General features: G+C 43.1%; 1 protein-coding gene across 1 annotated transcript; it reads right to left on the reverse strand.

The window, feature by feature from the left end:
- Nucleotides 1-278: 278 nt before the first annotated feature.
- LOC130031065 (high mobility group protein B1-like) lies at nt 279-1,363 on the reverse strand. The gene is made up of 2 exons (XM_056122305.1): nt 764-1,363; nt 279-442 (listed from the first exon to the last, which is right to left on the reverse strand). Exons 1-2 carry the CDS (start codon nt 1,128-1,130, stop codon nt 318-320), a joined length of 492 nt encoding a protein of 163 aa, XP_055978280.1. The 5' UTR covers nt 1,131-1,363; the 3' UTR covers nt 279-317.
- Between the last annotated feature and the right edge of the window lie 11,404 nt (nt 1,364-12,767).

Raw genomic sequence — 12,767 nt, forward strand, 5'->3', positions numbered from 1 at the left:
GAAGATGAAAAAAAATTACCATCCCCATATATAACTAATTTGTGCTGTGCACCAACAAGAACCTGATTTAAATTTCCACACCAAATTACAACCCCATATTGTAACAAGCAAGGTTAGTGGCTATTGAAAATATCACCGGGACAGGGCTATCCAAAGACACATTCAGTAGTGTGTTAACTATACAAAAAAAGACACTATACAGTTTAAAAACAAATATTACACAGTCTTACATTTCAATTTTTTTTAAAAGGAGTGAGTTGTGTACAGGGGGGGTTAAATGCTTTATAGACAAGGAAAAAAACTGTTCTAGAACTGACTTATTCATCATCGTCGTCTTCTTCTTCATCTTCATCTTCTTCATCTTCCTCTTCTTCCTCGTCCTCTTCATCTTCTTCATCTTCCTCCTCTTCCTGCTTTTCATTGCTCTTTTCAGCTTTAACAACTCCCTTGTGTTGGGAGGATTCTCCCAGGATGGGAGAAGAATGCTGAAAGTAGACTATAGACCAAATATGATTGCCACTCAATGCCTCTTTTGCAAACCACAACACCCAAAAGGAGAGAGAAAACAGAGGGAAATGCCCTACCACAGAGACATGGGGGGTATAGGGGGTGGGAGGGATACTGGGATCCGTGGTGGTGGGAAATGGGCACTGGTGGAGGGATGGGTATTTGATCATTGTATAATTGAAACCCAAGCACAAAATTTGTAAGACTACAACTGTACCTCATGGTGTCTCACTAATAAAAATTAAAAAAAAAAAACCTCCCTTCTTGGCCACATCAGGCTTTCCTTTAGCTCGGTATGCAGCAATATCTTTTTTGTATTTCTCCTTCAGCTTGACAGCCTTCTTTTCGTAAGGCTGCTTATCATCTGCAGCAGTGTTGTTCCACATTTCTCCCAGTTTCTTTGCAACATCACCAATAGACCCGTCAGGATGCTCTCCTTTGATTTTTGGGCGATACTCAGAACAAAACAAGAAAACGGCCAAAGGAAGCCTCTTGGGTGCATTGAGATCCTTGAATTTTTTTGTTTCCCCTTTAGGAGGGATATAAGTTTTCATTTCTCTTTCATAACGGGCCTTGTCAGCTTTTGCCATGTCTTCAAATTTTCCTTTCTCTTTAGCAGACATAGTCTTCCACCTCTCTGAACACTTCTAAGAAAACTCTGAAAAGTTGACGGAAATATCTGGGTGCTTCTTCTTGTGCTCCTCCTGGCAAGTTTGCACAAAGAATGCATATGATGACATTTTGCCTCTCAGCTTTATAGGATCTCCTTTGCCCGTGTTTAATTATTTTCCTCAGCAAAGCACAAAGTCGCCCAGTGCCCGTCGGGCTCTCACTTGCCCCGGCGCTGTCTCTATGGAGCTCAGTGTAGTGCAATCACCAGGTGTTCTTTTGACATCCCGTGGAATCCAGTCGGTAATGGCTCTAGTCCAGCAGTCGTCTCCAAATCGCATTACATGTCCGACCCTTCTGATTTTCGACACCTTGGCAAATGAGGCGGTGTCCCTGATCTTCCATCGGCAATGGAGGTTGGAACTCTGGATTCCTTCTCTCACTTGAGTGAAGTGTGATACTCCAAGCATAGCTCCTTTAATTGCTCTTTGGGTGATCAGATTGTTGTTATGTACTAATTTTCTATTCCATCTGCTTGTTAAATGCATATATCAACTTCAATCAAATTCATTGCACTTACTATGTGTGCACTTTTCTGCATTGATGGTATACATACAATTTATGTATGAGTGATTTGCTTTATTTAATACTCTATATTAAATCTCTACACCATAACTCTAGGACAAAGGAGGGGTCTATCCATCATAGATTTGCACAGAGAGCAGTGGGTTTTTAACTCTTCCTTTGTCGCAAGAGGTGAGGGTACCAGATTTAAATCTGGATTTACACAGTTGAGTTCCTGTCCAGACATGCAGATTTTTTATGTTATATTCTAGAAATTATAAAACTAGGTTTTGAATATTCTAGTTATCTGTATTTCATTTTAATTAACTTACCTAAAAGGTTTAAGATCTGTCTGGATTCATATCTTTTTGCATATGTGTGTCCCGTTATTTCAACATCATTCGGAGAGCCCGGCAAGCTACCGAGAGTATTCGATATGCCAGACACAGTAACAACAAAGTCTCCAATGGAGACGTTACTGGGCCCGCTCGAGCAAATCGACGATCAACGGGAGGGCCTTTACCTTTACCTTGTTGTAAAAGCTCATCTTTCTTTTTTTTTTTTTCTTTTTATCACAGCATTGTGCTTTATTTTTTTTCCCCTTTATTTTATTTTATTTTTTTTAAAGTTGTAGATTTACAATTTTTTGTGCTTTGGTTTCAATTATACAATGATCAGATACCCATCCCTCCACCAGTGCCCATTTTCCACCACCATGGATAATATCCCTCCCACCCCCATCCCCCCATCCCCCCTGTCTCTGTGGCAGGGCAATCCCCTGTGTTCTCTCTCTCCTTTTGGGTGTTGTGGTCTGCAAAAGAGGCATTGAGTGGCAAACATGTTCAGTCCATAGTCTACTTTCGACATGCATCTCCCCTCCTGGGAGGATCCTCCAAACATCGTTTATTTGGTGCTCCCTTCTCTATCTGGACAGCCCTTTCCTCTAGGATACCCGCTGGCCTCTAAGTTATGGAGTAATCCTCCTGGTGCTGATCTCAGCTATTCTTGGGTATTAATCTCATACTTTGTTACTTTATATCCCCCAGATGAATGCAATTTTTCTATGTCTATCCCTCTCTTTCTGACTCATTTCGCTTAGCATGATACTTTCCATATTGTACCACTTGTATGTAAATTTCATGACTTCATCTTTTCTAAGAGCTACATAGTACTCCATTGTGTAGATGTACCAAAGTTTCTTTAACCAGTCATCTGTTCTTGGGCATTCAGGTTTCTTCCAGTTTCTGGCTATTGTAAAGAGTGCTGCAATGAACAAACAAGTGCAGATGTCACTTCGACTATACATTTTTGCCTCTCTGGGATATATTCCCAGGAGTGGTATTGCTGGGTCAAATGGGAGCTCAATTTCTAATTTTTTGAGAATCGTCCATACTGTTTTCCAGAAGGGCTGAACCAGTGGACATTCCCACCAACAGTGAAGGAGTGTCCCTTTCTCGCCACATCCACGCCAGCATCGGTTGCTTTTGTTCTTTTGAATGTGGGCCAGTCTCTGAGGTGTGAGATGGTATCTCATTGTGGTTTTGATCTGCATCTCCCTGATGATTAATGATGTAGAGCATTTTCTCATGTGCTTTTTTGCCATTCGGATTTCTTCTTTGAGAAAGTTTCTGTTCATTTCATTGCCCCATTTTTGGATGGGGTTGGATGTTTTCTTCTTGTGGAGTTTAACCAGTATTTTGTATATCCTGGATATCAACCCCTTGTCAGATGTGTATTCAGTGAATATCCTTTCCCATTCTGTAGACTGTCTTTGTATTTTGGTCACTGTTTCTTTGGAGGTGCAGAAGCTTCTTAGTTTAAGATAGTCCCATTTATCTATCTCTGTTTTCACTTGCTCGGCCAGTGGCGTGGCATCTTTGAAGATACCATTAGCTTCAATGTCATGGAGGGTTTTGCCAACTTTATCTTCAATGTACCTTATGGTTTCTGGTCTGATGTTGAGGTCTTTAATCCATTTTGATCTTACTTTTGTACATGGTGTTAGGCAGAGTTCTGAGCCTATTTTTTTGCATGTAGCCGTCCAGTGATGCCAACACAATTTATTAAAGAGGCTTTCCTTACTCCACTTCACATTACTTGCACCTTTATCAAAGATTAGATGAGCATATGATTGAGGAGAGATGTCAGTGTATTCAACCCTGTTCCATTGGTCTGCAGTTCTGCCTTTGTTCCAGTACCATGCTGTTTTAATTATTACTGCTTTGTAGTACAGTTTGAAGTTCGGGAGGTTGATTCCTCCCATTTTCTTTTTCCCAAGAATTGCTTTAGCTATTCGTGGGGGCTTATTGTTCCATATAAATTTCAAGAGTGTTTGCTCCATTTCTTTGAAGAATGTCATGGGTATCCTTATAGGGATTGCATTGAATTTATACAATGCTTTCGGTAGTATTGCCATTTTGACAATGTTAAGTCTCCCGACCCATGAGCAGGGGATATCTTTCCATTTCCTCATGTCCTCTTTTATTTCCTGAAGTAGCGTTTTGTAGTTTTCTTTGTACAGGTCCTTTACTTCCTTAGTTAAGCTGATTCCTAGGTACTTGATTTTCTGGGGCACAATTGTGAATGGGATTGTTTTTTTCATGTTGCTTTCTTCTCTCTCACTGTTTGCGTATAGGAAAGCCATGGACTTTTGGGTATTGATTTTATAACCTGCAACTTTACTATACGAGTCTATTGTTTCTAGGAGTTTTTTGGTGGAAGTTATTGGGTTCTCTAAGTAGAGTATCATATCATCTGCGAATAGTGAGAGCTTGATTTCTTCCTTTCCTACCTGAATGCCCTTAATATCTTTTTCCTGCCTAATCGCTATTGCAAGTACTTCCAGTACTATGTTGAACAGCAGTGGAGAGAGTGGGCATCCCTGTCTCGTCCCTGATCTTAGAGGGAAGGCTCTCAGTTTTTCCCCATTGAGGATGATGCTTGCTGTAGGCTTGTGGTAGATGGCTTTAATTATGTTGAGGAAGGTCCCCTCTATACCCATTTTGGCTAGGGTTTTCATCATAAAGGGGTGCTGGATCTTATCAAATGCTTTCTCTGCATCTATTGATATGATCATATGCTTTTTATCTTTTCTTTTGTTGATATGGTGGATTACGTTGATTGATTTCCGAATGTTAAACCATCCTTGCATCCCTGGGATGAATCCTACTTGGTCATGGTGTATGATCTTTTTAATGAGTAGTTGGATTCTATTTGCTAGTAGTTTGTTGAGGATCTTTGCATCTGTGTTCATCAGGGATATCGGCCTGTAATTCTCTTTCTTTGTGGTATCTCTGTCTGCTTTTGGTATCAGTGTGATATTTGCTTCGTAGAAACTGTTTGGAAGTGTTTTTGATATTTCAATTTCGTGGAAAAGCTTAAAGAGCATTGGGAGTAAGTCCTCTTTAAAGATTTGGAAGAATTCACTAGTGAATCCATCCGGGCCAGGACTTTTGTGCTTGGGGAGACTTTTTATTACCATTTCAATTTCCTTGATGGTGATAGGTCTGTTCAGGTATTCCAGGTCTTCTTGGTTCAGCCTTGGGAGTCTGTAGGAGTCTAGGAATTTATCCATTTCCTCGAGGTTTTGATGTTCCGTGGCATAAAGTAAAAGCTCATCTTTCTTATTGAATTGTATTTATTTCTTCACGCAAGATGAGTTACTGTATTTCTATGTATCATTATTATATCCTTGTCTAGTTCTTTCATTATAATGTGACTTCAAAGTAACAGTTTCATCCCCCAACACTGTTCTTTTCCTATTTCTGGACATAAGTGCTTCTATCTACTGGTCTTTCTCTGCAAAAGTTAGAATTAATCTCTCTCTCTCTTCCTCTCTTTCTCTCTCTCTCTCCCTTTGGCAGTGTTAGGGTTCATGTTTATTTGGAAGTGTTCTAAAACTAAAATAACATTGCATTAAAGCTTTACATGAGTTTTCTGTGTGCATAAAGAAATATAATAATGTATATTTACTATTTTGATTTTGATTTATTGAATAATTTTTATTTTAATTTATTGAACAGCTTTGTAATTTTGCATCTCAGACTATGAGATACAAAATTACAAAGATGTTCATATGCCTTTGAATTTTGTTTTGATATTTTTAGAGGAAATACCCAGAATAGGATTATCTGTTTACAGAATTATGTGTAGTTTCTATTTTACTTTTCTTGAAAAATAGTCACACTATTTTTCCATGATTGGTGCACCAGGTGCATTTCCACCAATAGAATTTAAAGACTTCCCTCTCCCTTCAAAGTTAGTTGAAAAGCTTCAAAGTTAGTTGAATTAAGTTTCTCTAGTAATGAGTTTATGAACATCTTTTCATGTACCCATTAATCATTTGTATTTCTTCTCAGAAAAATATTTATTTCAGTCCTCAGCCCAGTTTGGTATTAGGTTTTTCCTTTTGCTGAACTTGATTTCCTTCCATAATTTGGATAGAAATCCCTTTTTTAACTTAAGATGTACAAATATCTACTCCCATTCAGTAGGTTGTCTTTTAACTTAATAAGTTCTTGCTTAGTACTAGTTTTTTAGCTTGATGTAGTCCCATGTTTTTTTATTTTATTTTGCTCTGGTTTCCCTTGGATTGGAGACAGCTCCTCAAACATATGTCTAAAACTGATGCTAAAAAATATTTGACCTATAATTTCTTCTATGTATTTCCTAATGTCAGGTCTTATCTTCAAATCTTTAGTCAATTCTTTAAAAATTTTATTGAATCACCGCTAGTGGCACAGTAACAACGTTCATGATTAGGTTTCAGTCATACAGTGTTCCACACCCATCCCTTCACCAGTGTACATTTCCCATCAACAATGTCACCAATTTCCCTCTTACCACCCACAATCCCCATACCTGCATCCATGGAAGACACTTTACTTCTTTCATGTTCTCTTCTCTCTCTCTTTCTCTCTTTCTCTCTTCTCTCTCTCTCTCTCTCTCTCTCTCTCTCTCTCTCTCTCTCTCTCTCTCTCTTCCATTTGGGCATCATGGTCTTCAAAACAGGTGTTTAGTCCATTTTGAAGTAATTTTCCTGTAGAGACTAAGGTTTAATTTTATTCTTTTGCTTGTGACTCTACACTTTACTCAGCATTCGTCTTTGTGACTCTCACCCAGAAATGCTCATAGATACTCCTGCCTAGTGCTGTAGCCCATGTGCCATGTGGCACCAGGGATAGACTCTTTGCATGGGAAAAAAAAGGTCTTCTAACCAATAGTCATATCTCTGGCCCTTTACATCTTTTATTAAAGAGACTTTCCTTATTACATAGTAAGGTTTTGGCTTCTCAGTCATAAGTTTTATATGTGTGTGTGTGGTTTTATTTCTTGATTCTCATTATGTTTCTTTTATATGCCTGTCTGCTGCTTTTGTCTCAAAACCATGTTGTATCATTAACTATCACTATGTAGTTAGGAAGTAAGATCTTTAATGTCCACATAATTTGAGGTTTACTACTTATTTTCCTGACATTTATTTCTAGATAAATTCAATTGCATTATAAAAGCACCCCAGGTTTCTACCTTTATAATGATTAGTGTCTGTTTTATAGCACAAAACATGGTTTTGTTTAATGTTCCATCAAAGAAAACTTTGAGAAGAATGTGTATAAATGTCTATTAGATATAATTGATGTTGTCTTCTGTTTAGTTAGATTCTTACTGATATTCTGGCACAAGTTCAGGGAATTGATGACAAAGAGTATTGAAATATCTAACTATAAAAGTAGATTCATTTATTCTTCCTTGTAATTCCATTAATTTTGCCTCATATATTTTGGAATTCTTGTAATAGATACACACTTTCAATATATTGTTATATCTTCTTAGGCAGTCTTCTGCCCCCGCACCTGGGCGTTCCTTCCCGGGGCCCCTTGGAGGGGAGCGGGTTGAGCTTTCCTCCCCGCCCTGACCAGGGCTCCGGCAGCCGAAGACCTCCAGGACCAGCCACCACCATGCTGAGACCACTCTCCGCACACATGAAGGTACTGGCAGAGGCACAAAGCCATGCGGGTTCCGGGGCCGAGACCTCCAAGCCTACTCGGATTGGAGTCGAGCATCTTCCACCCAGATCCTCCAAATTCCAGTAGGCGGGGGTCACACCCACCACCTGGCCCCCTGGCGCTGTGTAATCCCATCAGCGGCCAAGACTCAGAGACTATAAAATCCAGATCCCGGAACCGCGCGGCCACATTTGCAGCCGCGCAACATCTTATCAGAGCTTTTTTTTTTTATGACATCTTATTGTCTCATTCCTACTTTGGACAAAGTTGCAGGCTATCGAATGTAGCCTGCCCACAGGGCAGAGTCTGGCAAACTCCCCGTGGCGTACCAAATATGCCAAATACCAGTAACAATGATGGGTCTCATTCTCCTAAAGAGCCTTGAATATAATTTCAGGGCTAGGATGAAAGAGACGTTACTGGGGCCTGCTCGAGGCAATCGACGAATAACAGGATGATGATGAAAAAAAAATGAAAATCTTCTTAGGCAATTTATCTTCACCATTATATGATGCCTGTTTTTATTCATGACCTTTTTTCCTTGCTCTGATATCATCATTGTCTGCAATTATCTGAGTTATTACAGTTTTTCTTTGGTTGCATTATTATTGTCTATCTTTCTCTACTACTATGTCAGTGTAACACTGTTTCTATATTTAAAGTGGTTATCTTGGAGGTAGTATACAGGGTCTTCTAGGGGAATCTATTCTTTTTTTTATAGGACCACTCTCCTTATAAAGGGTTGTTAGTGTTGGCTAGGTGGATTCAAGAGTCACTCTCAGTGATTCTTCTTTTGTTTTGTTTTGGTTTTGGTTTTTTTTTTTTTGCTTTTTGGGTCACACCAAGCTATGCTCAAGGGTTATTCCTGGCTCTGCACTCAGGAATTACTCCTGGCGGTGCTTGGGGGACCATATGGGATGCCGGGGATCAAACCCAGGCCGGCTGCATGCAAGGCAAATGCCCTACCCACTGTGTTATTGCTCCGGCCCCTCAGTGATTCTTTGTCTGGCTGTATGTGTGTGACAGTTCTGTTCTTAGATCCATGACACAAGGTGCTCAGGCCTGGCAGAGCCCAGGGACCAGAAGGTCTAACTAATGGTACTCATGGTGGGACTATGGAGTCCTGGTGATCGAATTCAGCACCCTGTATGTTAAACATATACTCCAATACTCAGTTATCCAGTTATACTCCATTACTCCAGTATACCAAACATATACTCCAATACTCCAATTATCTCTCCAGCACCACAGATCTTATGTATGGGGTAATGTATGTAGTAAGCAAATAATAATAATAGACAAATCTACCCCCTTTGCAAAGATTTAACTGTTTAGTATTGTAGGATCCATCAGAGTGAATTGCCTACCGAGGTGTTAAATTGTTCTTTAGTCATTATTTTGCTTTATTTTGGGTAAGGTCTCATCTGGCTATTTTCAAGGACTGCTCCTAGCTTTGTACCCTGAGGTCACTCTCAGTGGTGCTCAGGGGAGCAGAAGATACTGGGTAAAATTTCTAATTTTCTCTCAATTTCCGAGAATTATTTTGAAATGTTTCCTAGTAATAACTTAACAACTCTAAACTCCAGCCCTGAAGGCCAGCTAAGCTTTCCTGTTCTATCCTTCCAGAGGCCCAGGAAGTCTCTGGAGACACCCAGGGCACCAGCAGGTAACTGTAACACCACCTATTCTGACCTCAGATTTTTTTTTCAGACAGTTTTGCTGCCAAGTGCTCCCTCTCCATCAACTGGGCTCATTCCAGTGCTCTAAAATTCTGCCCTTGATTTAGCCGAAGAGAAGGACAACATGGAGGGCGGGATCCAGAGATCCCGAAGGAAAAAAAAAAAAACAGGTTCCAAAAAGAGCCGAGATCATCGGGAAGTCCCAGATGGGGTAGGTACCGCATCCCGCCTCCCCCAGATGGAACCCCGGTGACCAGAAACCTCTACAAGCACAGCTCGAGTATGCGGGAACTAGGACTTTTCCTCAAAACCGCGCGGCCGCGTAAGCGGCCGCGCGACATCTCTCTATATACAAAGTGATCCATGGGAAGTAAACCACCTAACGTTTCTCTCTGAAAATCATAGTTAAGCTTTGAGCACGGCCACAGCCCCAGAAACACAAGTACTTAATGCATAACCCAGCAGCTTGGAGCAGAAAAGTGAACGGATTATGTGTTAACCCAGGCCATCAAGTCTGCCAGAGGGGAAAGGGTGTTGGTCCCTTCCGCCCTCCCCCCTCTGGAAAGAAAGGTGGCGGCCACATGGGAGCCTTATGGACAGCAGGTATGAGCCGGGGGTGTGGGGGCGACTAAAACCTCATGGGAAGGGGGGCGTTCCGGTCCGTCCTTCACGCCCTACCGAGGCCACCAGTTGCCCCCCACGAGCGGCTCTCCAGCACGGCCACAGCCCCAGAAGCACAAGGACTTAATGCAGAACCCAACAGCTTGGAGCAGAAAAGTGAACGGACTATGCGTTAATCCAGGCCATCAAATCTGCTGGAGGGGAAAGGGTGTTGCCCCATTCGCCCTCTCCTCTCTGGAAAGAAAGATGGCGGCCACATGGGAGCCTTGTGGACAGCAGGCATGAGCCGGGGGAGCGGGGGCGACTAAAACCTCATGGGAAGGGGGGCGTTCCGGTCCGTCCTTCACGCCCTACCGAGGCCACCAGTTGCCCCCCACGAGCGGCTCTCCAGCACGGCCACAGCCCCAGAAGCACAAGGACTTAATGCAGAACCCAGCAGCTTGGAGCAGAAAAGTGAAAGGACTATGCGTTAATCCAGGCCATCATGTCTGCCCGGAGGGGAAAGGGTGTTGGTCCCTTCCGCCCTCCTCCCTCTGGAAAGAAAGGTGGCGGCCACATGGGAGCCTTGTGGACAGCAGGTATGAGCCAGGGGTGTGGGGGCGACTAAAACCTCATGGGAAGGGGGGCGTTCCGGTCCGTCCTTCACGCCCTACCGAGGCCACCAGTTGCCCCCCACGAGTGGCTCTCCAGCACGGCCACAGCCCCAGAAACACAAGGATTTAATGCAGAACCCAACAGCTTGGAGCAGAAAAGTGAACGGACTATGCGTTAATCCAGGCCATCAAATCTGCTGGAGGGGAAAGGGTGTTGCCCCATTCGCCCTCTCCTCTCTGGAAAGAAAGATGGCGGCCACATGGGAGCCTTGTGGACAGCAGGCATGAGCCGGGGGAGTGGGGGCGACTAAAACCTCATGGGAAGGGGGGCGTTCCGGTCCGTTCTTCACACCCTACCGAGGCCACCAGTTGCCCCCCACGAGCGGCTCTCCAGCACGGCCACAGCCCCAGAAGCACAAGGACTTAATGCAGAACCCAGCAGCTTGGAGCAGAAAAGTGAAAGGACTATGCGTTAATCCAGGCCATCAAGTCTGCCAGAGGGGAAAGGGTGTTGCCCCATTCGCCCTCTCTTCTCTGGAAAGAAGGATGGCGGCCGCATGGGAGCCTTGTGGACAGCAGGTATGAGCCGGGGGTGTGGGGGCGACTAAAACCTCATGGGAAGGGGGGCGTTCCGGTCCGTCCTTCACGCCCTACCGAAGTCACCAGTTGCCCCCCATGAACGGCTCTCCAGCACGGCCACAGCCCCAGAAGCACAAGGACTTAATGCAGAACCCAGCAGCTTGGAGCAGAAAAGTGAAAGGACTATGCGTTAATCCAGGCCATCATGTCTGCCCGGAGGGGAAAGGGTGTTGGTCCCTTCCGCCCTCCTCCCTCTGGAAAGAAAGGTGGCTGCCACATGGGAGCCTTGTGGACAGCAGGTATGAGCCGGGGGTGTGGGGGCGACTAAAACCTCATGGGAAGGGGGGCGTTCCGGTCCGTCCTTCACGCCCTACCGAGGTCACCAGTTGCCCCCCGCGAGCGGCTCTCCAGCACGGCCACAGTCCCAGAAGCACAGGGACTTAATGCAGAACCCGGCAGCTTGGAGCAGAAAAGTGAAAGGACTATGCGTTAATCCAGGCCATCATGTCTGTCCGGAGGGGAAAGGGTGTTGCCCCAGTCACCTTCTCCTCTCTGGAAAGAAAGATGGCAGCCGCATGGGAGCCTTGTGGACAGCAGGTATGAGCCGGGGGAGTGGGGGGGGCGACTAAAACCTCATGGGAAGGGGGCGTTTCGGTCCGCCCTTCACGCCCTACGGAGGCCACCAGTTGCCCCCCACTAGCGGCTCTCCAGCACGGCCACGACTCCAGAGCACAGAAACCAATTTCTTAACTATCTGACTTTCAGTATAAATACTTCCAGGGTCAATAAGTAAAATAGCAGAAATCCAAAACCAACATTTAATTCTTGAACCCAGCTGTAGAAAGCAAATCACGTCACAATGCTTTTTCAGCATGTCTGATTTGGGGGGGGGGGGGGTAAACTCTAAATTATAGTGGTGAATCTTTTATTGAAACAATGAATCTAATCAAAGCAGATAGAGTGTTAACTAGAATTCATCTGCCCCTCAGGGACTGGGAGGGGTGGGGGGTGGGGTTTTATTGGGGTTCTTCATGGTAAAAAAAAAAGTATTGGTAAAGGGAAATGTGTTTGATATTTGCATGACTGAGACCTAAACCTGAAAGCTTTGTAACCTTTCCCAAGGTGATTCAATAAATAAAAAAAAATTTAAAAAAAAAATTCTGCCCTTCATTTCTGAAATACTGAACTTTATGACTGCCTGAGACGTCTATTTCTCCAATCTCGTATTGTAGAAACTAATATTCCCAGTAGAAGCCTACAATCCAAGAGGACTTCTCATTTATACCTAGGGAGTGAATTCCTTAGAGAGTGACCATGGGGAATGGATTACATAAAATTTCCCCAAAGCACAGTAAATACTATAGGGAACAGCAAACAAGACTACCAATAATTGATGATTATAAAAACTAATGATGTAATGATGTAATGATATCATTGATAATGATATAAAACTAAGGATTATAAAATGAATGATTGAAGATTATAGCCTGGAAAGTTCTACTGTGACCATCCAGCTCTATAATCTCTGAGATAATGACTATAGAGATACCATGATGAGGATGTTTAATGAGCTTGTGGAATGCTTGTACCCAGATTTAAGAGGCTTAACG

The sequence above is a fragment of the Sorex fumeus genome, unplaced genomic scaffold (assembly GCF_029834395.1).
Source record: "Sorex fumeus unplaced genomic scaffold, SorFum_2.1 ptg000045l, whole genome shotgun sequence".
NCBI classification, from domain to species: Eukaryota; Metazoa; Chordata; class Mammalia; order Eulipotyphla; family Soricidae; genus Sorex; species Sorex fumeus.

Bases quoted from the DNA above. Each gene is read 5' to 3' on its own strand.
- LOC130031065 (XM_056122305.1), bottom strand. From the start codon at position 1,130: ATGTCTGCTAAAGAGAAAGGAAAATTTGAAGACATGGCAAAAGCTGAC. The intron at 443-763 runs GTTTTTTTTTTT...AACACAAGGGAG, and splicing joins TGATGTGGCCAAGAAGGGAG to TTGTTAAAGCTGAAAAGAGC.